Source organism: Gopherus flavomarginatus, chromosome 5, assembly GCF_025201925.1.
Source record: "Gopherus flavomarginatus isolate rGopFla2 chromosome 5, rGopFla2.mat.asm, whole genome shotgun sequence".
Lineage (NCBI taxonomy): Eukaryota > Metazoa > Chordata > Testudines > Testudinidae > Gopherus > Gopherus flavomarginatus.
Genome location: NC_066621.1, coordinates 151,414,147 through 151,440,746, shown reverse-complemented (window position 1 = coordinate 151,440,746; position 26,600 = coordinate 151,414,147). Strand labels below are relative to the sequence as shown.

At 44.4% G+C, this 26,600-nt stretch overlaps 2 protein-coding genes across 5 annotated transcripts in view; one reads left to right on the top strand and one right to left on the bottom strand.

Moving 5' to 3' along the window:
• The window catches only part of WDHD1 (WD repeat and HMG-box DNA binding protein 1), a 62,181-nt gene extending 60,915 nt beyond the window's left edge, over positions 1–1,266 (bottom strand). For both annotated transcript variants that reach the window (XM_050952529.1, XM_050952530.1), the window contains exon 1: positions 1,174–1,266. The gene's annotated coding sequence lies outside the window, so the exon portion shown is untranslated. The remainder of the gene's footprint in view (positions 1–1,173) is intronic.
• Positions 1,267–1,298: 32 nt separating this feature from the next.
• SOCS4 (suppressor of cytokine signaling 4) lies at positions 1,299–14,265 on the top strand. Of its 3 annotated transcripts, XM_050952669.1 has the most exons (3): positions 1,305–1,369; positions 8,933–8,991; positions 12,005–14,265. In XM_050952669.1, the coding sequence occupies exon 3, from the start codon at positions 12,104–12,106 to the stop codon at positions 13,409–13,411; it is 1,308 nt and encodes a 435-aa protein (XP_050808626.1). In that variant the 5' UTR covers positions 1,305–1,369; positions 8,933–8,991; positions 12,005–12,103; the 3' UTR covers positions 13,412–14,265. The 3 variants fall into 3 exon arrangements, with proteins under 3 accessions (XP_050808624.1, XP_050808626.1, XP_050808625.1); XM_050952667.1 differs by lacking the exon at positions 8,933–8,991 and having other exon boundaries at positions 1,299–1,369; XM_050952668.1 differs by lacking the exons at positions 1,305–1,369; positions 8,933–8,991 and adding an exon at positions 5,189–5,315.
• Positions 14,266–26,600: the final 12,335 nt, after the last annotated feature.

The window sequence follows — 26,600 nt, the reverse complement described above, 5'->3', positions numbered from 1 at the left end:
TAACCCCCCCACCTTCACCTCTCCTCCTCACACCCAACCCTACCCCCACCTCCCTACACCCAACCTAACCCCCCCCACCTTCACCTCTCCTCCTCACACCCAACCCTACCCCCACCCCCCCCACACCCAACCTAACCCCCCCACCTTCACCACTCCTCCTCACACCGAACCCTACCCCCACCTCCCCACACCCAACCTAACCCCCCCACCTTCACCTCTCCTCCTCACACCCAACCCTACCCCCACCTCCCCACACCCAACCTAACCCCCCCACCTTCACCACTCCTCCTCACACCCAACCCTACCCCCCACCTCCCCACACCCAACCTAACCCCCCCACCTTCACCTCTCCTCCTCACACCCAACCCTACCCCCCACCTCCCCACACCCAACCTAACCCCCCCACCTTCACCTCTCCTCCTCACCCCCAACCCTACCCCCCACCTCCCTACACCCAACCTAACCCCCCCACCTTCACCTCTCCTCCTCACACCCAACCCTACCCCCCACCTCCCTACACCCAACCTAACCCCCCCACCTTCACCTCTCCTCCTCACACCCAACCCTACCCCCCACCTCCCCACACCCAACCTAACCCCCCCACCTTCACCTCTCTTCCTCACACCCAACCCTACCCCCCACCTCCCACACCCAACCTAACCCCCCCACCTTCACCTCCCCTCCTCGCCCCCAACCCTACCCCCACCTCCCCACACCCAACCTAACCCCCCCACCTTCACCACTCCTCCTCACACCGAACCCTAACCCCCACCTCCCTACACCCAACCTAACCCCCCCACCTTCACCTCTCCTCCTCACACCCAACCCTACCCCCACCTCCCCACACCCAACCTAACCCCTCCCACCTTCACCTCTCCTCCTCACACCCAACCCTACCCCCCACCTCCCCACACCCAACCTAACCCCCCCACCTTCACCTCTCCTCCTCACACCCAACCCTACCCCCACCTCCCCACACCCAACCTAACCCCCCCACCTTCACCACTCCTCCTCACACCGAACCCTACCCCCACTCCCCCACACCCAACCTAGCACCCCCTCCTCCCCACTGAACACCCAACCCCCACCTCCCCCCCACGCGCAACCTAACCCCCGACACGCGCTCAACTCCTCCCACCCACCCCACCGGCGACACCTCAGCCCGGCGCTCACCAGCCACTGTGCAGCCCAGCTCCGTTTCCAGCCTTCCCGCGCTCCCTGCCGGCACAACTACGCCTGCGCGACCCTGCCTCAGCCCGCCCCGCGCGCTCGGGCCTACTGCTCCCGTCAGGGGCGGGCCCGAGTCGGGGCGGTAGGATGGCGGCGGCGGGCGCGACCCAGGCGCTTCGGAGCTGCTCTGCTCAGGCAGGTGAGGGGATCGGGGCTCCGCCAAGAGAGGCGCGCGGGGGGAGGGCAGGTTTCACCCAGCCACACAGCCCGGTAGCCAATTCCGTACCCTGCTTCCCTCCCACCCCGACCCCTTCCCCTCCCCAGCCTGCCCTTCTTCCCCACTCCCCCTCCTCAGCCTGCCTCCCATCCCCCTGCCCTTCTCCTCTTGCCCCTGCCCCCCCCTCAGCCTGCCGCCCATCCCCCTGCCCTTCTCCTCTTGCCCCTGCCCCCCCCTCAGCCTGCCGCCCATCCCCCTGCCCTTCTTTTCTTGCCCCTGCCCCCCCTCAGCCTGCCCCCCATCCCCCTGCCCTTCTCCTCTTGCCCCTGCCCCCCCCTCAGCCTGCCTCCCATCCCCCTGCCCTTCTCCTCTTGCCCCTGCCCCCCCCTCAGCCTGCCGCCCATCCCCCTGCCCTTCTCCTCTTGCCCCTGCCCCCCCCTCAGCCTGCCGCCCATCCCCCTGCCCTTCTCCTCTTCCCCCTCCTCAACCTGCCGCCCATCCCCCTGCCCTTCTCCTCTTCCCCCTCCTCAACCTGCCGCCCATCCCCCTGCCCTTCTCCTCTTGCCCCTGCCCCCCCCTCAGCCTGCCGCCCATCCCCCTGCCCCACTACCCCTCTTCCACCTGCCTCCCATCCCACTCCCCCTCCCCCTCCTCAGCCTGCCTCCCATCCCCCTGCCCTTCTCCTCTTGCCCCTGCCCCCCCTCAGCCTGCCTCCCATCCCCCTGCCCCCCTCCTCTTGCCCCTGCCCCCCCCTCAGCCTGCCTCCCATCCCCCTGCCCCACTCCCCCTCCTCCGCCTGCCTCCCATCCCACTCCCCCTCCCCCTCCTCAGCCTGCCTCCCATCCCCCTGCCCTTCTCCTCTTGCCCCTGCCCCCCCTCAGCCTGCCTCCCATCCCCCTGCCCTTCTCCTCTTGCCCCTGCCCCCCCTCAGCCTGCCTCCCATCCCCCTGCCCCACTCCCCCTCCTCCGCCTGCCTCCCATCCCACTCCCCCTCCCCCTCCTCAACCTGCCTCCCATCCCCCTTCCCTTCTCCTCTTGCCCCTGCCCCCCCCTCAGCCTGCCTCCCATCCCCCTGCCCCACTCCCCCTCCCCCGCCTGCCTCCCATCCCACTCCCCCTCCTCAGCCTGCCTCCCATCCCCCTGCCCTTCTCCTCGTCCCCCTCCTCAGCCTGCCTCCCATCCCCCTGCCCTTCTCCTCGTCCCCCTCCTCAACCTGCCGCCCATCCCCCGCCCTCCTCCTCCTCCTCCAGCCCATCATCCTGCCCTTCTCCTCTTGCCCCTGCCCCCCTCCTCAGCCTGCCTCCCATCCCCCTGCCCCACTCCCCCTCCCCCTCCCCCTCCTCAGCCTGCCTCCCATTCCCCTGCCCCACTCCCCCTCCCCCTCCTCAGCCTGCCCATCTTCCCCTGCCCCACTCCCCCTCCCCCTCCTCAGCCTGCCCCCACTCCCCCTGCCCCACTCCCCCTCCCCCTCCTCAGCCTGCCTCCATCCCCCTGCCCCACTCCCCCTCCCCCTCCCCCTCCCCAGCCTGCCCCATCCCCCTGCCCCACTCCCCCTCCCCCTCCCCAGCCTGCCCCCATCCCCCTGCCCCACTCCCCCTCCCCCTCCCCCTCCCCAGCCTGCCCCCCATCCCCCTGCCCCCTCCCCCTCCTCAGCCTGCCTCCCATCCCCCTGCCCCACTGCCCCTCCCCCTCCTCAGCCTGCCTCCCATCCCCCTGCCCCACTCCCCCTCCCCCTCCTCAGCCTGCCCATCTTCCCCTGCCCTGCCTGCCCTTCTCCTCTTCCTTCTGCCCCACTTCCCTCCTCAGCCTGCCTCCCATCCCCGTGCCCTTCTCCCCGTCCCCCTCCTCAACCTGCCGCCCATCCCCCGCCCTCCTCCTCCTGCAGCCCATCATCCTGCCCTTCTCCTCTTGTCCCTGCCCTACTCCTCCTCCTCCTCCGCCTGCCCTTCTTTTCCCCCTGCCCTTCTCCTCTTCCCCCTCCTCAACCTGCCGCCCATCCCCCTGCCCTTCTCCTCTGGCCCCTGCCCCACTCCCCCTCCTCAGCCTGCCCTTCTTCCCCTGCCCCTCCTCCGCCTGCCCTTCTGCCCCACTCCCTCTCAGCCTGCCGCCCATCCCGCTGCCCTTCTCCTCTTCCCCCTCCTCAACCTGCTGCCCATCCCCTGCCCTTCTCCTCTTGCCCCTACCCCACTCCCCCTCCTCAGCCTGCCCATCTTCCCCTGCCCTGCCTGCCCTTCTCCTCTTCCTTCTGCCCCACTCCCCCTCCTCAGCCTGCCCATCTTCCCCTGCCCTGCCTGCCCTTCTCCTCTTCCTTCTGCCCCACTTCCCTCCTCAGCCTGCCCTTCTTTTCCCCCTGCCCTTCTCCTCTTCCCCCTCCTCAACTTGCCCCCCATCAGCCTACCCTTCTCCTCTTGTCCCTTCCCCACTCCCCTCCTCAGCCTGCCCATCTTCCCCTGCTCCGCCTGTCCTTCTCCTCTTCCTTCTGCCCCACTCCCCTCCTCAGCCTGCCTATCTTCCCCTGCTCCGCCTGTCCTTCTCTCGCCCCTGCCCCCCTCCCCATTCTCCTCTTGCCCCTGCCCCCTCCTCAGCCTGCCCTTCTCCCCTTCCCCTCCTCAGCTGCCCTCCTCCTCTTCCTTGTGCCCCACTCCCCCTCCCCCTCCTCAGCCTGCCCTTTTCCTCTTGCCCCTGCCCCACTCCCCCTCCTCCTCCTCAACCTCCCCCTTCTCCTTTTGCCCCTTCTCCCCTTCCCCTCCTCAGCCTGCCCTTCTCCCTTTCATTCTGCCCCACTCCTCCTCCCTCTTCTCAGCCTGCCCTTCTCCCTTTCCTTCTGCCCCACTCCTCCTTCTCAGCCTGTCCTTCTCCTCTTCCTTCTGCTCCACTCCCCTGCCCCCCTCAGTCTGCCCCCTCCGCTTCCTTCTGCCCCTCCTCAGCCTGCCCCACTCCCCCACCCCTCCTCAGCCTGCCCTTCTCCTCTTCCTTCTATCCCACTCCCCCTGCCCTTCTCCTCTTCCTTCTGCCCCTCCTCAGCCTGCCCCACTCTCCCACCCCTCCTCAGCCTGCCCTTCTCTTCCTTCTGCCCCCTCCTCTTCCTTCTGCCCCACTCCCACTGCTCCTCCTCAGCCTGCCCTTCTCTTCCTTCTGCCCCACTCCCGCTCAGCCTGCCTTTCTCCTCTTCCTTCTGCTCTCTCCTCAGCCTACCCTTCTCTTCTTTCTGCCCCACTCCCACTGCCCCCCATCAGCCTGCCCTTTTCCCCCTGCTCCCTCCTCAGCCTGCCCTTCTCCTCAACCTACCCCACTCCTCCTGCCCCTCCTCAGCCTGCCCTCCTCCTCTTCCTTCTGCCCCACTCCCCATCCTCCCACCCAGCCTGCCCTTCTCTTCCTTCTGCTACCTCCTCCCTAACTTCTCCCACCCTAGCCTGCCTCACTCCCCCTTCCTCCTCTTGCCTCAGCCTCCTCCTGCCCCTCCGTTCTCCCCTTCCTTCTGCCCCAGCCTGTCTCATTCCTTCTTCCGCCTCCTCCTCTCTCCCTGACCCAGCCTGTCTCACTCCCCCTCTTCTGTATTACAACCTCCCCCTCTGTCATCTTCCTTGTGTCCCCTCTGTGCCCCCAGCCCTCCCCCTCCTTTTCCCCTCCCTGTCCCACACTTCCATTACTCCTCCTGCCTCTCTCATTTTCCGCCAGTCCCCTCTCTCCTCTCCATTCTCTCTTCTCCACCCCCTCCAATATTCTTCCTCACTCTAATCTCCTCTTCCTCTCTCCCCACACCCTCTCTGTCATTCCCTCTTTCCCTTGCCACCCATCCAGCTGTTCAATTAATCCAGTCTATGCTTGTGTCTGATGGTGAGTGTTATCTGCTGCTGTCTGGCATGAGGTCGGGCTCTGAGATTCCCACCTGCTTATTCCCCTCCTAATCTTTTCCAGGGAGCAGCAGGTAAGTAACATTGGCTGTATTAGCATTCAGACAGTGCTTATTCTTTTATTTATTGCTCACAAGCAGCTTAAAGAGGAGTCAAAGCTTTGATCAGTTCACACTTTTTAACATGGAGGGATGCTGGGTTTTTAATACTGCTCAGAACAGACTGGTGACACAAGATAATGTTTAGAAATAAGTGTGCACAAATCTATGCTTCATTTCAAATATGCATTGTTTTCCATTTATAGTCCTTCAGGGTGGTCCTAAAGGAGCAGTTATTCAGCTTTTTAAATAGTTTTAGGCCAAACTTTTAATAGTGGAGTAGTATCTCATTCGTGGAGTGAAAGCTCTACAATATAGATAAGTACAAATAATCATGTTTTCCTTCTGTTGTTAATTCCAGAGAGTCAGGTATTAAATGTCTGTGATTTCATAAGCACTGGGGAGACACATAAGAGTATTTTGAGGACACGTTCCCTTTTTTCTCATACTGTTGTCTTCCTGAAGGGGAGAATAACAGGAAATAGAACTTGTCCTCCTAAGTATTTTGGTGCAGGTTTGTTGCTGTAAATAGTTGTGACGTCTACAAAAGCAGTTAAAATAAATGTTGATGTCTTATAGCCTGTGTTTGCAGAACACAAGAACATATTTTATGTTTCATGCTGACTTGCATAGTCATTTTTACTAAAATAGACTTTCTCAGAGTACATTGACATTTTTGTAAATACAAGTTGCCGTCTTAAACTATTCTAAGTGATGCTGCTGTTATAATTTTTAGCTATAATAGCTTGACTGTACAAGTCAAACCTGCAGTGTTTTGTTGGTGGTTTTTAAAAAAAAATATTGTCCCTGCAAGCACATTTGATCCTTTACAACCTTCATTAATTAATATTCATTTTTAAAATTGAACTGATATTTCTTTAAGGACAAAAAAAATGGTTTGTCTTAAAATCACTAAGTATCTGAAATAAGAAAATAGATCTGTTTTCTCTTCCTGTACCTTTAACAATATAGCCCATTTTATTCATGCTTCCAAGAAAAATTGCTTATAGGCTGAAACCTTTTATGTCTAGTTTTATTCTGCAGTTGCATCATCAGTGCCTGGTGAAGGAAAATAATTTTTGTATTGGAAGTGTTATTGGTCCCTTTGTAGTAGTCACTTCATTGGTGCTTTCATGTTTGAGACAGTATTAGACTCTAGGCTTCCTTTATGTTTTTTTATTTTTAGTATTCTCAGCTCTCATTGCAGAACTTTGTAGAAGCTGTGCAGAGACATGGTTTTCAGTGGGGATATGAGGTATTTGTTCTTACAAATTATTATAGTAGGAACTCCTAATCAGGTGAGTGGGAACGTAGAACTACTCTCCAACTCATAAATTTCTTATGGGGGCTGAGGGAATTTCATTTCAAATGTTTTAAAACAATTCAGTAGTCTTATGCATAGTGTCTTTCATAAACATTTTAATGCTTTCATCTAAAATGTTTTATACTGTAAAGGTTGCTTTAAGTACAAAATCAGGTTACAGCTAATCTTGCTGAAGTTGAATCCATATAAGATTGATATGATGTTGTTAGGTTAGGAAAGCCACCAGAAGATATGGTGAGAATTGTGCCTGCCCTCCATTTGTTGTTAAAGTACAATCTGGGGGTATTATTGGATCCTCAGCTGCTGTTAAAAAAATGGTCTAGCAGTAGTTTTTCTATTAATGGTTGTTTCATCTTTGCTTGGCCAAGAGGATGCAACCGTTTTTTTTTCCAGACCTTGCTACCGTCATCTATGCATTTGTCATCTGAGTATTAAATTATTGCAGGGCACACTGCACAGGGCTACGCTTTAAATCTACCTGGATGCTGAAGCTTGTGCAGATTGCAGTATCTGACTTATTAATTGGTGTAAACTTGCGGGAGCACGATAGCAGTGCTCCATGATTTGCCTATGTGGTTTCTGTGTGGAATTTAAAGGCTTGGTCTTGCTCTATAAGGCCCTGATGTCTTGGTACCTGACTACATGAGATACTGCTGCGCTCCCTGTGCCACATGGCCACTGCTGTTGAGTCTGCAGGGGCACTTTTTTTTTGAGCTCCTTGAATATAAAAGAGGGGGAACTTCTGGTAGGGCATTTTGCATGAGTAGCCCTGAACTTTTGAACCTACTTCCAACACGCACGCACATACTGGATATGAAATAGCCCCAGTATTTAATCTTTAGGCATGGTGCAAGGCCCCTCTACCCAGGGTTTTGGTGAAGAAAAAGGCAGGGTAAGAATCAGGATTTCTTGTTGGGCTGGAGGTGGTATCTGGGTTTTGATTTTGTCTCTAGTAAATCATTTTCCGGTGTAGGGGTGAGAGGTAGTTGCTGGTTCCATTTTTGAGTGGGATTGTATCAGTAATGTATTACAGAGGCACCCAGAGATAAGGTTAGGTACTTTTAGAATCTGTAATGTAAATCAAAATAAATAGTTAGAACAGAGACAAGGGAATTGGGAGTTAATGCTATGTTTGACTGGGTTTATTTCAGAAGTAAGTCAACAGTGTCCCACCTTCAGTGGAAATGAAAGTGTTAAATTAAAGTCAGATGTGATGGCGAAAATAATGATTGGGCAAAGATGAATGTGAACAGCAGTTGGTCAATGAGAGATATATAAATAACTGAATATATTTTGGTATATAATAACTAGGACTGGATGACAGGGGAAGGATGATTACCTGTTCTGTCCATTCCCTCTGAAGCATCTGGCACCACCTGCTGTTGGAAGACAGGATACTGAGTTAAATGGACCATTGGTCTGACCCAGTATGGCTGGTCTTAACTTAAGTCATTTGTTTTAAAAAAAAAAATCTTAAAGGAAAAAAAAAAACTAAAAATACCAGTAAAAAGAGATGACAGATAAATATAGACCATTCAAATAATATATTAATTTATACTAGTTATTGAAATGTAAGCAGTCTGAAACTGTGGGTAGTAGTTAGGAAAATCATTTAATAGATTTGAATGCTATAAATTACATAAAAATATCAGCTTCCACAATTGTGACTGAAATTAATCTTTTTGGTTAGTAGTATACCAAGGGTGGGGCTGTCATTTAATGAGAGGAAAAATCAAATGGAGACACTTGGATTTTTGTATTTGAGTAGAGAACTGTCTAAATAATTAATCACATGGAAACTATAACTAACAACTTGATTAGAAAGGTTTTGGAGGGATTGGCAGTGCAGTGCAGACAGACATTCACGATGGCTGTAGAAAAATAATATTTTAGTAGAGCAACACTCAAGTTATTCAGAACAGGACTTCCCTGTGTTTGTTATGACCCTGATCCTACTGCTTCTGAAGTGTATGGGAGTTTTGCCATTGACTCCAGCACACAGGATCAGGCTCTGTCTCTTTGATATTTTTGACTGGCTGGTGATTGTTGCCTACTGTATGATTGGGGGCAGCATTTTCATTGTATAAATGCATCTGTTAGAAGATGTTGCTTTTAGTTGAGATCCTGAAGTTTATGTCAGAACACAGTGTAGCAATGACCCTATAGGGATTTTAAATCCATGATGATGTCTGATAACCTTCAGAATCCAGTAGCCTGACATGCACCCTGTTTTAACCATTTATGTTGTTTTGTCTTGTCATTTGTTTAGGAGGAAGAGTTTCATGTTTAAGAGTTTTGTCAGCTGTATCTGCTTTTAACATGCCTAAGGTATACCCATTTTACAAGAAAGCCTCAGTAGACAGGCTTATCTGATACGCTAATCTTATGCATATAATTGTCTTCTGGTTGTTGTGTCTATTCATCTTTGTAAATATAAAGTTCTCAGAGCTGATGTGCATAACTTGATATACTGGATAGCTTCATTTAACATTTCCCGGTAGGTAAAAGTATACTCTCTCTCTCTGCTGGCTTTCTCTTTTTCTTTTTCTTTTGGTTGCATTTCAGTCACTAATGGCAGTACACCTACATGGCATTATTTAGTTAGAAAGTCTTCAGTTTATGGATAGGATAGTTAAGTGTACAGTACCTGTCCAATGTACTTATATGACCCCAATCACTATAATATCTGAGCACCTCAGAATCTTTAAAGTAGTTATCCTCACAATGCCCCTGTGACTTTGTTGTTAATCTAATTTTACAAACAGAGAACTAAGACCTGGTCTGTGGCAGAAAATTAGATCAGTTTAACTGCGTCAGACAGGGGTGTGAAAAATCCACATCCCTGAGCAGGGTAGTTAAAACCAACATAAGTCCCCACATACACAGAACTAGGTCAACAGAAGAATTCTTCCATCAACCCACCTACTGCCTCTTGGGGAGGTGGATTACCTACACTGGCAGAAGAATACTCCCCTTGGTGTAGGAAGGGTCTACATAGAAGCACTGAAGTGATGCAGCTGTGCTGCTGTAGTGTTTTAAGTGTAGACAAGCCCTGAGGCATGCCAAGACTGAGGGCCAGTTTTTTAAAAGGTATTTAGGCACCTAACTTCATTTGGTTTCAATGGGATTTAGTGGCTTGCTCAGCTTCACACAGGAAATATGTACAGAGCTGGGAATTGAATTTGGGTCTCCCAGATCCCCAGGTAGCCATTGCACCATCCTTTCTGTCCTTTTATCAGGCCAAGTTCAGATCTGGTTTTGAGAGGTTGCAGCTCCAGATACTCTTGCACAGTCATATATTTTGAGTATCAATTGCCTTTCTGATTGGCCTGACAAAATTAGTCTGCAGCAGCAGATGAAACTGGGAAAATAATATTCTCTTTGAGGCAGTGCAGCCTTTTCATTATGTGTATCTACAGTGCCTACCACGACAGGAGTCTGATCCCTGATTGGATCTTCTAAGCACTACTGAAGTACAAATGCTAATTGTTGTTCATATATGTATATGGATGTAAATGAAAACTGGGCCAATGAATCTATTAAACTTACCCTCCAGGCCTGTAGTTTCTATTCTCCAGTACTACATATTGTTGAGTTTTTAATCATCAAGAGTGTTCTAATCGAATACTTTTCACAAACTTCTGGTACTTGACATAAAAGGTATGTCTACACAGCAACAGGGCGTGAGCCTTCCAGCCTGAGTAGACAAGGTGGGGCTAGTGTGCTAAAAATAGCTGTGTGGATGTTGAGGCATCACTGGCAGCTCAGGTTTGCCACCTGAGCTTGGACCCAGGAGGTAGGGTGGTTCTGAGTGCAGGCGGCTGGGCGGAGCCTCCTCCAGTGCTGCAGTTTTCACACAACTATTTTTAGTGTACTAGTGCAAGCCCTGCTGCCATATATCTGTCTACCCAGGCTGCAAAGTCCATACTATGCCTATGGGAAATATTTTCTAGTAAAATGAAGTGACTCTCCAAAATTCCACAGTGGAGTTACATCAGGGATGAATTTGGCCCATTGATTAAATTGAAACATCTTGCTAGCCTTTTGGTAGTGCTGTGTAGTTCTATATGAGAGACATAGGTTTCATTTATCATCCAACTTTTGCTCGCCCACTAACAGAGAAGAGAACGCAGCATGCAGAATTGCCAGCATGCTCAGCCCCTCAGGGAATGCAGAGCGATGGGGTATAATACTGGGTAATTCTCATGATGAGAATGGATTTGATGGAGAGAGGAAGTGTATGCCTTTTCTTTCCCTTCTTTGTATTCTCCATCTCTGTCAGTTTTTAACAGTGGAGGAGAGGACACACATCTGATTTTTTGGTATGGAAAAGACCTCCCTCAGATTATGACAGACCTGGAGTGCTTAGATGCACCTTGCCATGCATGTTGAAAAATGTGCTACTATACTTTCAGCTATGTACTCAGAAGCAGATTTTTTAAGATGCCTCCCTCCCTTCCTTGTAGCATGTACACACAGATACACACACACATACACATATTTTAACTCAAGAATACAATAAGCCTTAGGAAGCAAACATAGGGAGTGAACTAAGCATGTATAAGTCTCAGGAAAACGCTCATTTAATGTAATAAGTAATAAGCAGCTCCATCTTTTGTGGCCTTTTTCAATTGCTTTTAGTAAGGGATCTGGATTTGTTTTAATCCTTTACCATATGTAAAATCCCAGATATTTCAGCCCCCTGGGGACCTAATGTGTTTTTTTTAACTCCATTTTGAAAAATAATTGAAAACAACATTCAGAAATTGGCAGAATCTGCGACTTACTTATTTTTAATTTATTTTGTATCCTGACAGTGACCCAAAAGTGTCAATTAAGAATAGGATCCTAGGCATCAGATTTTGTGGATTAGTAATAAACAAGCATATCATCTAGGTACAGTAGCTCTTTGTACTCTTTGACCTACTTTGTTTCTGTTCTGGCTTGTTCTTTCCTGAAAGGCTGATTGGAATAGATGCAGCATTTGCTCAGTGAACAACCAAAGCAATATAACCTAATGCATGTACTGTGGCATTTTAAAACCTACCTGGCACAAAATTATTGTCAATTTTGCTATAAAGCACAGTGTATGTATGCCTTATTCATACTCAAGGAGATGGTAACTACTGGAAAATATTAATAATGGAGAAGGATTAAGAGAGTCTAGGTCTGTGACCAAGGCAGTGTTTGTCAAGAACCTTCCTAATGAATTGAGCTTGATGTATATTATTTATACATATGCCAGCAGTTAATTGCCATTACTGTCATTTATACAGTTGAGTTGGTCTTGTGTTGTGAACTTGTGAAGCTGTTAACCTAGTTGTGTTTTCTGTTTCCTTAGATATTTCCAGAAAATGCCTGAAAGAAGCTTCAAGCTGTAGAAACTGTTACAGAAAAACACAACATAGAGCTCTGGGACTTTTGGAGTTAAGCTATCAAAATGGCGGAAAATAAAGAAAGTAATAGTAAAAATGTCGATGTAAGACCCAAAACCACCCGTAGTAGGAGTGCAGACAGAAAGGATGGTTATGTATGGAGTGGAAAGAAGCTCTCATGGTCAAAAAAGAATGAGAATTGTTCTGATGGTGAAGCAGCAAGTAGTGTAGGAAAACCAGTGGCTGGTTTAAGGAGCCAAGAGAGGAAGCACAGCTGTTCATCTATTGAACTGGATTTAGATCGTTCATGTGGCCACCGATTTTTAGGCCGGTCTCTTAAACAGAAATTGCAAGATGCTGTGGGACAGTGTTTTCCTATAAAGAATTGTAGCAGTCGGCACTCTTCAGTACTTCCATCGAAGAGAAAAATTCATATAAGTGAATTAATGCTAGATAAGTGTCCTTTTCCACCACGATCAGAGCTAGCTTTTCGATGGCATTTAATTAAAAGACACACTGCCCCTATAAGTCAAAAATCAGAAGATTGGATAAACCCTGATTTATCCCAAAATGAAGAGAAGGATGATCATCTGAGAGATGGAGCGAGCACAGGGGGAGGAAACTCTTTCTCACGACCGTGTGACATTACAGATAGCAACTCCTGTAAATGTGATCCTAGGACTGAATCGGTTATGAGTAAGGTGTTAAAGAACAATAAAGAGGAGAGTGATATGGACTCTGATGATGAAGTTATAACACTTTGCACAAGTTCTAGAAAGAGGAACAAACCCAAATGGGAAACAGATGATGAACTGCTACATTTGGAATCTCCTCCCAAATATCATACCCAGATTGATTATGTCCACTGTCTTGTCCCAGACCTTCTCCAGATCAATAACAATCCATGCTACTGGGGCGTAATGGACAAATACGCAGCTGAGGCACTACTAGAAGGAAAGCCAGAAGGAACTTTTTTACTACGAGACTCTGCCCAAGAAGACTATTTGTTTTCTGTTAGTTTTAGACGGTATAGTCGTTCTCTTCATGCAAGAATTGAACAGTGGAATCATAACTTCAGCTTTGATGCTCATGATCCTTGTGTCTTCCATTCTCCTGACATTACTGGTCTCTTAGAGCATTATAAAGACCCGAGCTCTTGTATGTTCTTTGAACCACTTTTATCCACTCCCTTACACAGGACTTTTCCTTTTTCCCTTCAGCATATATGCAGAACAGTTATTTGCAACTCTACAACATATGATGGCATTGATGCTCTTCCTATTCCTCCATCTGTCAAGTTATATCTGAAGGAATATCACTATAAATCAAAAGTTAGAGTACTCAGGATCGATGTACCAGAGCAACAAAGCTAGAATGTAGTTTTTTGGGGGAATAGGGGTTGTCTCTTGATCTGATAAAATTTGTGTTGTCCTTCCTTCCTTGAATTTTTTCCTATGGCAATTTGAATCTTTTCTGCAGATAATTTACAGTCCAACTTGATCTCTCCCTGGGTCTTTCTATCCAAATGTCCTTTGACTTTTCCTGCCACCCCTTTTTAGTCAACTCACTCGAGTCTGGTTTTTTGGTAATGTTCATACCCTAGGGTTTTATGGAATTTCAGGTAGGTTTTGTAGGGTTTCCACATAGGGATAGTCTTTAGATTTAAAAATAAAAATTCATATTTGAATTTGGTCTGTCTTTTTATATTGTAATTTGCATAGGTTGCAGGCATGTTTGAAAGGTATGCACTGAACACTAAAGATTAATCTGTATTTTCTATCTTTTAAAATGAGTGCTAATGACCTATATATAAAGTAAAATTAATCAGTCTATTTCTAACACTATTACTGTGTATAAAATATTAATCAGTCTTTATCTTTTGATGGGCAGTTATTGCTATAAAGTTTTTTCTACTTTTTTTTTCTTTAAACACTCTTGACACAGCACTGTTTTATCTTGCACTGTTAATCCTGAAAAGATGGATAATCTTCTTACTTCATTAGTAGCGGGAGGGCTTTTTGTTTAAATATGGTGTAGAAAAAATAGCTACAGATTGATCAAATGCTGCATCTCCCCAGACAAGATTGCTTGCTGCCAAATTCTGTGTGCAAGAAAATTATGCATGGATAATCCTCTGGAAAGCTGCACCATTTTACGTTATATTTGTATGGTCATTTATAGAAATCAAACTCTTGCCTTCTTTTCAATAAAATTATTATTCTGCTCATACTTGAATCAATGGCATAATCCAAGTGAACCACAGTGGGTGCCGGGTCAGGCATAGAACTAGTCACTATAAATGGCAGAGGGGCCCAGTTCTGTCGTGTGCTGAGCACTCTCCAATCTCGTTATCTTCATTGAAGGGACTCACTTCTGCTTATGGCACTGGGCCCAGATTATCCAGTCTGTCAAATGTGATAAGTAATAATATAGGTAACTAAAGTGAGCATATTTTTTTTCCATTTAACCATGTGGACAGTTTTGACATGTTGAATAATCCCTTAGGAATTTAGGCCCTGATCCTTTCATACATGATTAACTCATGAATAGTCTCTTTAACTTGAATGAGATCACTCACATGCATAAATGTTTGCAGAACTGGAACCTAAAATAGCATGACATTGAAATTAAAATGGCCAAAGAAACAGTTGTCAGAAAATTATGTGAATTTATGGGCAGCAAATCTCCCCTCCCCCCGCAAACTTTCCCACACAGCTCCACTGAAGCACTGCATTCCATGCCTAAAAATTCTTCTGTGACATCATCCTAGGGTTCAACCCAGACCAGTTAGGGGTTGTCATCACCTCCCTTTCAACTCTGGATGTCTTAAATGCTAGGCTGCTGGGATCACAGCCTGAATGCCAACAGTCAGTCTACAAGCATGCAGGTTACACTCGGGCTTCCACAGCCCGGTAACTATTTGCAGAGTGATGCCAGTGCACCCCAGATCCCAAATTTCCTTAGCTGTCTCCCTGCAGCCCTCTCCTGGAACATTCACAGAAGTTACGTTTGTTGCTCTTTAAAAAGAATACACTGCAGGTTGTTGATTTAACTGAGGTTTGACAAACACTCTTACTTTTAACAGAACTGAATTAAGTTTTAGTCTTAAAAGGGTATTTTTACCTGTGACCTTTTGTTTAATAAACTTGTTTTACAGTTTTTTAAACAAAAAGTCATAGGGTCAAATTATACCCTATTCTATTTGTATACATAATACAAATAGAAAGGGTTGCAAGCAAGCAAAAGTAAAAATACCCTTTTAAGACTAACACTTAATTTCAGCAAGATGCAATCATTGCAGAAGTAGGTTTCTCACCTATGTTCAGTTCCTCAAGCCTTCAGCCCCTATTGAACATTTGACATTGAAGGACCCAATGTTCTTTGATTTCAAGAGCTCTGGCCCCTTGAATCATACAAGTAATTGATCACTGTCTTTTTGCCCCTTTCCATCACTCCACAGTTCATTGTCTCTGTTTCAAGAGTCAAGAAGGCTTCCTGTGGACTTCCTATCCCCCTGCTGATTTGTATGTTAGGAGGGTTTCTGTTTTCTTGATTCTAGATTGTTTAATTTACATTGGAGATCAGTATAGAGCTGCCTTCCCTCCTGACTGAGAGAGAATTTTTTTGTCCCTGGATTTGGTCACATACTTTAAAGCATGATATCAGTAAATATCCATAATTCCTCATATGGTGTTAATGCATTCATTTCACAATGATATTAATCACCAGCATGTCATAGGCTTTCATAAGACTTTATTCAATATACTTTTGTAATACAGCAATATTGTTTACAAGCAGTTGATTCAATTGCTTATCTATTGAAGTTCAGACCCCCTGTCTATAGACCAATAATCTTTTGAAATGTATTCTCAGATAAAGTAACTTTTCTCCTACGGGGAAGAGATGCCATGCAGTCTGATGAAGTCTTCATACTGGTTCCTCTCCATGTTAGCTTGATAGCTTTGTTTCCTTTTTATGTAAAAGTACCTTCAGTATTTCTGCCTGATGACCTGGCTGGTCAGACAAATCAAATTCACATTCCTTCGTGTAAGGCAGTCTAGGCTTATGCATTTCTTCCCAAACACCTTTTAAGAACATAATTCTAGCACATATGTTCATGCAATAACATGGATTGATGCACTAATATTTTATCATTGTTAAACCACAAGTGAAAACAAACAGTGATCTCCTTTTAGTCCCTAGTGGAAAAATGTCTACATCACAAAGACGCCAGATTCATTCAGGGCATTTTCTATGCTGAGAAGGCTGAGGCCTGAAAAGGAAGATGTGACACCAAGGCCCATTAGCGGTTTGCTATTCTGCCAGCGACTTGTCAGGCCTGACAGACTCACTACACCTAACACACTGATGTTATGATATATACCCAAATATATCATTGGAAAACTAATAACTCACTGATAATTAATATTTCTGAGTGGTGTATGGGGCAGATTCTCAGCTGGTGCAAACTATCATAGCACCACAGATGAGTCTATCAAAAGTTTACATCAGAGGAGCCACTGCTTCTGTATGTGCAAATCGCTATTAGGGAACTGATATTTATGAAACTATCCATAGCTATCAATGTATACTTCCTTGTACTCCTCCACTTCAATTAACTTCATTGAATAGACCAGACATTCTCTTAAGAGGATTCATGATTTTTTTTAAGCTAGTTCATGTTAGAAAATCTATTTCTTCATTATCTACTGCTGCCATAGTCACATGAGACTGGATGAAAAATGTGAATCATCTTTTGTTCCATGCGTGCTTAGCATCAAGTACAATGGAGTATTGGTCCATGAGTGACTAATAAATAGTCCAAACCTAAATTTATCCAAAATTTGCAGGGGCACTTTGCTTAATCAAACTGTTCTTCAGAAACTCCAATATAAGCCAAGCACTTCATAACTAAAGGATTTCTTACTTAAGTGGAATTGTTCATCATGTTTTCCACAACACTGTAGAAAAACTAGATTGCAACTCATAAAGATGATCTAATATATTTAAGTTCTTACACTGAACCCATTAAGAAGGAAGATGAGTGCTTTAATGAAGGCTTACAAAGCAAAGACTATCTTCATTTTCAACAACAAAAATTGTCCCTTCACAGTGAAAGGCCATCAGACAAATGTGTCTTGGATGCAATTTTACAACCTGCTGCATTTTTTTCAGCTTTGTCTATCTATTTTTATGCAGCCTCTATAATTGTGGCATCTGTTATAACACTGAAATGAAACAATAGCTTGGTTTATTCCAGATTTTTCTACAATTTTGGGAGACTAAATAGTTAAGTGGGAAAGTTATTGTGTGTATAAAACAGCCTTTCGTGTGGGTTCATTAATCATAACTGTTTAAAGTACCTAGATAGGAACAAAATTGCTGAACAAGTGTTGTTTTTTTTAATTGTACAGGTTTTTGTTTTGTTTTGCCAATTCATTTAATGTGATTTTTTGCACCGCTGGGATCTGACTGTGGGCCTTTAATTTCACAAGACAAATTTTTTTTTTACCATGAAGCATGTGAAACTCAAATAGCCCCTTTTGTTCAAAAACTCAAACTGTCCAATTTTTGAGAAAGAACCCTCTTAGAGGCTATCTGATTTAGAACATCCCTGGGTTCTTTATCGGCCACTAACAGACTTGCTAATATGTTGTCTTAAATACAAGGCCTAATGCCGCCTCTGTGAAGTAGGCAAATATATCTGCTTCAAAGATAACTGGGGCTGACAGAAGTTAAGTGACAGGCTCAAGATCACACAGAGAATGAGTGTCAGAAGCCAGATTATAAATTATATCTTTATGACTCCCAGGTCCATGCAAAATCTAGTAGACCTGGGCATGCCATTTAACCTCTGGGGCTTGTTTTTTCCCATGATAATCCTACACTATACCAGGCTGGTCCTATTGTCTGAGGCTCCAAACCCTGGCATGAGAAGGTCTGGTCCGCTGATCACTCCTCAGCTTGTGCTATAGATCACACACCATACTCAGTGTTAGGAAAATCCACATGCACAGCTGAGTACTGCTGTAGGACTGACACTACAACTCCTACTCCTAACCCAAGACTCCTCTAAAACTGACCCAGTGGATAAACTCATGCATATGTCAGTAGTTTGACAACCGGTCCATATGTTTGTCATGAGGCAAAATGTTCTTTCCCACTCTTGCTTCCCCAAGTCAACAAATGAGTGCCAGTAAATTATTAGAGGGGTAGCCGTGTTAGTCTGGATCTGTAAAAGCAGCAAAGAATCCTGTGGCACCTTATAGACTAACAGACGTTTTGGAGCATGAGCTTTCATGGGTGAATACCCACTTCCTCAGATGCATGTCAGATGCTGCTTTTACAGTAAATTATTGTTTGTAGGTCACAATCAAGTGACCTATTGTGTTAGGTACTGTACATATACAGAGTAAGAGATTGCCTGTCTTACCTATTTAAGTTGCTGACACTAGCATGGGGAGGGAAGGGGTACAGAGATGTGAAGCAGTTGACACAGGATTATACAGCAGGTCAGTGGCTAAACTGGGACTACAATCCAACTCTCCTGAGACCAAGCCCAATACCTTATTCACTGGACCACGCTGCCAGTCTTGCCATAAGCAGAATGACTTGGGGAGGGGGTAACACTTAATTTCTTTCTTTACCCTACATTAGAAACATGTCAAGCTGATAGTAATAAATGTGAAATGCTTTTACCTTTTGTTAGTTAGGCCTCCCATCTGGTAAGGAAAAGAAAAGGCCTGGCTACCATTATCTTCAGTAAAATAGGTTTGGTAAGAAAGCATAGGAAGGAAAGTCAGGCCTTGTAATGTACAGTGTACAAATTTCAGATATAAGCTTTTCCTACAGAAAAGATTGTTTTGGTGTTACTCTTTATGTTGGATTTTACTCTCACTGAGTGTATATAGCTCTCTGCAGCAATGTAAGTTATTGGCCTGACATCAGCAGTGCAGAGCCCTGGTAACTCCTGGTGGAGTGCGTGAAGGTTTTGGGTGCTCAGCATGTCTGATAATCAGGGGTATATATTTCGTGTTGATTTTATTACTCTTGTCAGCAGCTTCAAACCAATGAAATCTACAGTGCAGTCATTTGTTACAAGCTATATCTCTTTAGTGGCACATCCAGCTGCAAAGAAATACAGGGATCATCATTTATATGCTGTCCCTTTAAAGAAGCTTGCCACATTTCCAATATAAAGAAGGAATATTTGTATGATGCTGTCATACATGGCCTTACTGTAAAACTGACATACTCTTAAATAATTAAAAAGGGGGTACTTTAATTTTGAAAAAAGACCCCATAGGAAGGAGGTTGAAGGAAGCTTTTAGTCAGCTTTGAGGCTAGATTTATTGATCTGGTGATCAATCCCATCTTCTTTCCTGAATTTAAAGCTAATGGGAGATTGTGGTCAAAGATGAGTGGCTTTTAGTTAAGGTTTTTGACTCTTATAAATAATACAACAAATGTCTTAGTAAGTAATAAGAAATAAGGAATTCACTCATTCTTTTAAATAGAACAAATGTGGCAAACAAGACTCAACTGTAATCTTTGAAGTCATTTATTAGACAAATTGCTCTTCCTTACTTTTTTACAAGAGAGAGACATAAACCATTATATTATTTATTCATGAATCATAGCCATTAAGATGATAAATCAAATTATCAGCTTCCTGTCTCTTCAGTTTTAATAATTTTTTATAGTTCATGTAATATAAAGACAGCTTCCTTCCTATGAAACAAGAGACCTTCAGAGACCTATTTATTGTAAACGTACATTTCCTTCCCATTTTTAAGTATATCCTAGTGATTTTCTCAGTCAATTTTAGCTGTAATAAAAATCCAATAAAGGACTTGTACATTGGTCCAGTGTAGCAAAATTAACTGTGAAGAAAGTGGTTTTTTAAATCTCTAATGTACATTATATTAGAAAATGCTGTTGAAGTTTGTTTGTTTTTATTTTTTTATGTGTATGTGAAGTGATAAGTTGATGGTACAATGAGACAGAAATCTTGACCACAGCTCATATTCTGCTGATGGGAGCTTTTGCTGATGGTTTGGGATTTTAGGCTGATCTATACAATATTCTCACTTCCTTTGATACTGAGAGCCATCTTCTTTCTTGGTCTCAGCACTGCAGTCATATATCTATTATATTCTGTCTCTCGGCAGGATGCACAGGAGCTAATGTCACTCCTAGTCTGGGAACCAGCTAGCACCGGAGAAAGATGGAAACATCATTTCAAACATCCTCTCCTCATTGCTTTCTTGTAGACTATGATATGTGTAGAGTCATCTGGGGGGGCAGAATATCTATTCTGAACCATGCTGGACTACAATTGGGAGGCAATAGATGTCTCTATTGCCCTGCATGAGATTTGACCTCCTGTGTACATTGATTTCCATTTGAAACAGAGGTTGTAGCTGTTAACTGATTTTTTAACTTGATTGTCCATATTAAATACTACTCTGAGGAACCAAGGGTGAGGGGATAGTTACCAAGAGCGTCATGAAAGCCTTTAGAATGTTGGAAATATTCATCTTGTGCTACAGTGTAAAAATCGATACAGGTTTACTCAACTCTGCATGATTTGCTAGGGCTGCATATAAAATCAATAGTACGTGCATGGGGTGAATTGCAATAACTTCACCCCCAATACTCATGGTAATTATTGCCTCAATGAGTGTTGCTGATACATTATCTAAATGTTTCCCCTCTGACAATCAAGTGAAAGTACTGAGGATTGCATGCATTCTTAAAGGTATTTGTTGCACCTCTAAAGATTCTGGTAAACTTCCCCGGATTCCAGATCTTCTCCTACTGATGCTCAAAAGGAGTTTTACTATAAGACCCCTTGGTCAGATTGTCTGCAGAAAATGAACTAAGGACATCTGGATCTACAACCATGAACCTCTACTGCTTGAGTTAAAGAACCAGCTTCATAGCTGAAAGGTTGTAGCAGGCTTATAAACCTCTTTATGAGGTCTGGCCATGAGAAAGGACAAAAACACACTTGGCTAGTGTGTTAAACCATTGGCTTGAAAGGGAGCTGAATCAGGCCTTAGGGTGCAATCTCGCTCCTTTCTCCATCCACCCCTGCCCCCTCCGCCTCTACACACAAGCATGCTTGGCGAATTCAACCCTCCCTGAATCTTTTGCCACATATTATAAGAGTGGCATTTCCACCCTTATTGAAACTGATTTGCTCATTTTATTTTATCTACATTATATAGGTAAGTTCCTGTCTCCAGTGGAGGTTGGCATTTGTACCCATAATAAAGCCTGAGTTCTTCTTTATTTTCATTAATTCTTCTGTGGGATCGCTGTCCCTGATTCTGTTCCCTGAGATGTCAGTAGCAAAATTTACACTGACCTTTATGTATCTGTTAAAGGTGTCAAGATTCATAGATTCCCAGGCCAATGTTTCTCAACCTGGGGGTCACGAGACAGATTAGGGGGGTCTAAAACAAGGCTGGTGTTGGGGGTAGGAAGCGCTGGGTCTGGGTCCCTGTGCCACAGGGATAAGTCCAAAGGGGATTGCCCACACAAAAGGATTGAGAAACACTGATCTAATCTGACCTCCTGTATAACGAAGGCCATGGAACCTTCCCCCCTAAATTCATAGACCATGTATTTTAGAAGCACATCCAATCTTGATCTTTCAGACAGACTCATGATTAATGTTAAGCATATTTGATCAGCTAATCTACCTATGTAATTTATATCATCCTCATTGATAATAGCCCTGCAAGAACTGAAATCCTCTCTGTATCTGCAGATCTGCTATAATGCAGACAGTGCCATTGGACCCTTCCTGATCAATGTGACTCAACCTAATGGCACGAACGCTTTGAAAGGGGGGAGCAGTTCAGCCTTTAAGTCCATTTGGCTTCTCTGTTGTGATAGACAAGATGGGTGCCAGCTGCATTGTTGGTTCTTCTATATGGAAATGGAGCTGGAAAGCCACCACACTTGTTTCACCTACTGTTGTCCATGACAGAAGAGCAATCAATGAATCAATCTGATAACAATCGCTGGAAACTGCCAACCTGATCAGGATTTTAATGAGTAACCTAGTGGTTCGTGGCTCTGTGTCTGCAGCCTAATCCACCTCTTCCTGCTTTATTTCTTTTTCTAACCCATCAGAGAGGAATGATTTCGTATTTATCTTTTTACTCAGTATAATTAGGCAATTTATTTAAAAGTGTCACTGTGAGCCAACAGCTAGAAAAAGCTCTGGGTTTGTATCAATTGAATAGGTCATTTTTACAATGTTTTTAAAAATGTGTTAATCAGCACCAATTACAACCTATTGCTTACATTAACAATGTGAATTTTCAAGGAATAGACTGCAGTTTGTCCTCCTGCAACAGATGTGTAGTTATATTCCAAGGACAGGCCTTAAAAAAGTTGCAAGATGGCCAAAAAGCCCTGTAAATGTCTCTTAATTTTTGATGCTGGTCTGACTAGAAAGTGGGCTGATCAAATTTTGTTTCCAATTAAAAACAAATTGGATTAGCTCTTGGGCTGAGATCTACATTTTTAGACTGCAAGTAATGACCCTCTGAAAATAGAGCTGTATAATGTAAATGTGCTGATTGGTGCTGCTGGGATGGTCAGGGAAATACATTAGCAGATCAAACAGGGTAATAAATCTTTTGCCACAACCTCCCTCATTAAACTAGATAAATTGAAATTGCCTCTGGGGTATTAAACAGTTCATTATTTTGTAGGGGAGTAACACACTAGACAAATGGGCAGGGTTCTTTTAATTGATATTCAGACCATGACAAATTGGTCAAGTAAACTTAGTCGGGTGAAAATTAATCTGAGCTATGGCAATGTTACTGTATCATTTGCATGACACCCAAAACTCATTGTCTCATTGTTTCTGGGGTTATTTTTTCCCCTTGAAAATAAATTTTCTTTAGCAAAATAAGCACACAAGGATTGTATGCCCTGTGTGTTAGCAGTGTCTCAATAAAGCCCAACAGAGGCTGATGACTAAACACTTGTGTTGTTTTGAGTAGTTGTAACCTGCTTGCATTTGTAAAAAGAATGGACTTGGTTTGCATTGTCAAAGCATTGATATAAATACTAGAGACCACTGATGCTTAGTGCACACAAAGCATTACTGGCCCAAAGTGAAGAGAACAAGGGAAGACACAGCAGATATCTGAATGGAAAACTGCAGCAATAAGAGAGAGGTGTGGATGTAAAGCTGAGTGGGGTGCAGGATCAAACTGCAGGAACCCCTGACTGTTTCCTTGTAACAGGGCATGCTCTGCTCCTGCCTTCTTGCACCACAGAAAGCTGCTCCACACTTTGCTGTTTGTATATGTTTCCTCCAATAACACCTTTCCAGTTTTGTGCAGCAATATGATTTCCCACATCCCTTGTATGCTCAGCCCCATTCCCAGGTTCCAAGAGGAAAAGACATCTCCCTTCTTGGAAAGCTCTCTGACCTTAAACACAGCAACCCAACATTCTGACAAAGTGGGTATTCACCCACGAAAGCTCATGCTCCAAAACATCTGTTAGTCTATAAGGTGCCACAGGATTCTTTAGTGCTTTTACAGATCCAGACTAACACAGCTACCCCTCTGATACTTCAAACCAACATTCACACTCTCCTTCTCCTTCCTTGGACTGACATCCTGTGCTTTTATCAGTCTTGGGCTGATGGGCTAACTGCCTCTTTAGCTCACCCAGCTTCCACTCACCTGATTATATCATTAACTTCAATTACCCAACCAGACCTCTCTGGGGGAGCCAATTAGTGCCAGAGTGATCAGAGTCCTGGCTCAGCTGTTAACTCCTTGCACTGTCACAGTATTTCATTCATAAAAGCAAGAAACCTCATGCTCAGATTTCCTGTGGGAGAACTTGATATTACAGCTCTTGAATACTGCTCAGAAATTGCCCATATATCTCGTGCAAAAACCTTCCAGCTCCAACAGCTGTAGAATGAGTGTCAGGCTGATCCTTTTAAGATCTTTTGTCAAATGACAAAATTTTTGCTTTGGAGGTTGGTTTCAATCCAACCTCAGCCACTCTCAGATGAGATTAATGAGTGAGACAGGCCAACTACTGGCATATTTAAACTCTGGGATGAAATTAATCCTTGGTATAACTCCAAAGGCTTTAGAAGATTTACACTGTGGATGGATTTGACCCAGTGTTCACTTGGGTGGGGTAGGTGTGATGGTGAATAGAAGATTAATTGAGTGGGTTAGATACATGCCAGGGTGACATTGTGTGGGTTTGTGTGACTTTAAACATATAAACTGTATAAGGTACTAGGATTTCAAAGAAAATCTCGCTCACATTTATATAAACCTCAATTAAAAAATATGGAAAGGAAGTTGTCTATGCCCCTACAGAGGCTGCAGTCCATTCCTTTCTATAGAAAACTTCTTTTACATGGGTCAAGGTCATATAGTCAATTCTTTTATATTTTTCTTCATTTAATGACAAAAGCAGGAAATGAACTACCACCTTCTTGTACCCAACATGCTCATTTCTTTGGAGTCAAAATAGCCAGGAATAGTTGGGTGGAGAGATTCTGGGGAAGGGGAAAAAGCACATGACTCATCCATTTCCAGCCACTCATCAAGCCAGCAACTGTGCCATTGTTATTTAACTATAATGTCTTCCATTCCCCAAAACTGCATCCTCAAGCAATTAAACTCCTACACAGACATGACCAAATAGCACTCTAGAAAGTATCTTTTAGAGCTCAGCCTTTCAACACTTTCCAAGATTGCAATATAAATTATATTGTGGAAACTGGGTGTAACCCTTTGTGATTCAAGCAAGAAGCATACCCCATTTCACACACAGAGTGTATTGTATTAGCATATAAAAATTACATGTAGTGGCAGTTAAGATTGTGACAGGACACACTCCATTCACCCATAACCTTAAAATCATTAAAATGAGAAGTTAAGGGGAAAAACTTGTGCATTCCTTTCCACCATCATCTGGCCTTCAACACTATCAATAACATGCTCCAATGTCCCACAAGGCTTTAACTTTTGTCTCCAACAGATACCCAAAAGCAGAAGCCTCAGTTTTCCTAGACTTGTACTCTAATGCAAAACCTTAACTGTGACCTCATCTGCCTTCATATCACTTCTCTGGCAGACATTCAGAAAGGACATTTGCATAGAAGCGTTGTCCTTCATGCTACGTATTGATTTAAATGGAAGTTAGGTGCCTAAATACCTTTGAGGATCTAGGCCATAGTGCCTAGGAGCCCCAACCAGGGATCAGGACTCTAAGGTGCTAGGTGCAGTACAAACACACAGCAAAAAATGGTCTCTGCTCCCAAAGACAGATACAAACAGATGGGTGGAGAACAAGGTAACATGAGATAATTATGGACAGCCAAATAAGCAGTAGCCACGACACAAGAGCTGCCTAACCAACAGTGCAAATCGTAGTTTAGTGGAACTAAGCTCTGGGCTAGCTACATAAAATCTCTTTTTGCACTTCATTGACCCACCTGCTCTTTAATGTAATTTTAGAGGGATTAGCAACAACCTGGAATAAGAGTATTTTGAGTAGACCACACAATGATAGCTAGTTTAAATGCAGGAAGATAGTAAGTCTCATGTCTTTTGGCATTCATTCCCTTTCACATTGGTTTCTGAATTTGCTAAGCTTGTAAAATATCACTTTCCTATTAGCCAATGCATTTTCTTCAACCACAAATTTGCAATAAAAATATTTGTATTGGGAAGTATAATATGGATCATTGAGACCTAACCATATTTCATAAGCTTTGGTTCAAATACCATAACGTACAAGGGGAATAGACTTTATGGTTCAGATACCGAATCCTTGTAGTAAATAATGATTTAAAATGTTTCAAACTACTATTGCATGGTCTAATTTCAAAATGAATCAGCAAAACTAAATTCTCTTCCTACATCCTGATTCAGCAAAGCATTTAAGTACTTTTTGAACTTTTAGCACATACATAAGTCCATTGAGGTCAATGGGACTTAAGCACTTGCTTAAAGTTAAGCATGCGCTTAAATGCAGTGCAGATTTGAGGCCCTAATGTACAGGATTTAGTTTCATGTCCTGCAAACTCTATTCACATAGTAGTCTTTCTATTAAGTTAGTCTTGTGAGTAAGGACTCTTCATAGGATTGCAGTGTTGTGCTCCTTGCTCTTAACTCGCTGTTATTTGATTAAAACAACCACATAAATAGTAACATCATAAAATCTTGGGCTGCTCTTTGGAAGCACTAAAAATACTTGGTTCTGAAGGGAGGAGTATGCTTTGAAGCATCGGTAGAGTTAGGGGAAGGTCTCCCTCCCATTTAGGGAGTTGGCCCATTCTAGCTATTTTGGCAGCAAAACTTGTTTTCTCAAAATGTATTTAGCAAGGGTAGTAGTGGGGAAGGGAGAGTGATTTCTTTGAACTGTTCCAGAATGTGACTAGTTTTCTCAGGTCAGCAACCAGCCCTGATGTTATGTTTTTCTGCAAGAGATCTCCTTTCAATGTGATACTAGACAGAGAAGAAGTAGACAGCTAGTGTTATTTATATT

Bases quoted from the DNA above. Each gene is read 5' to 3' on its own strand.
- SOCS4 (XM_050952667.1), top strand. From the start codon at position 12,104: ATGGCGGAAAATAAAGAAAGTAATAGTAAAAATGTCGATGTAAGACCC.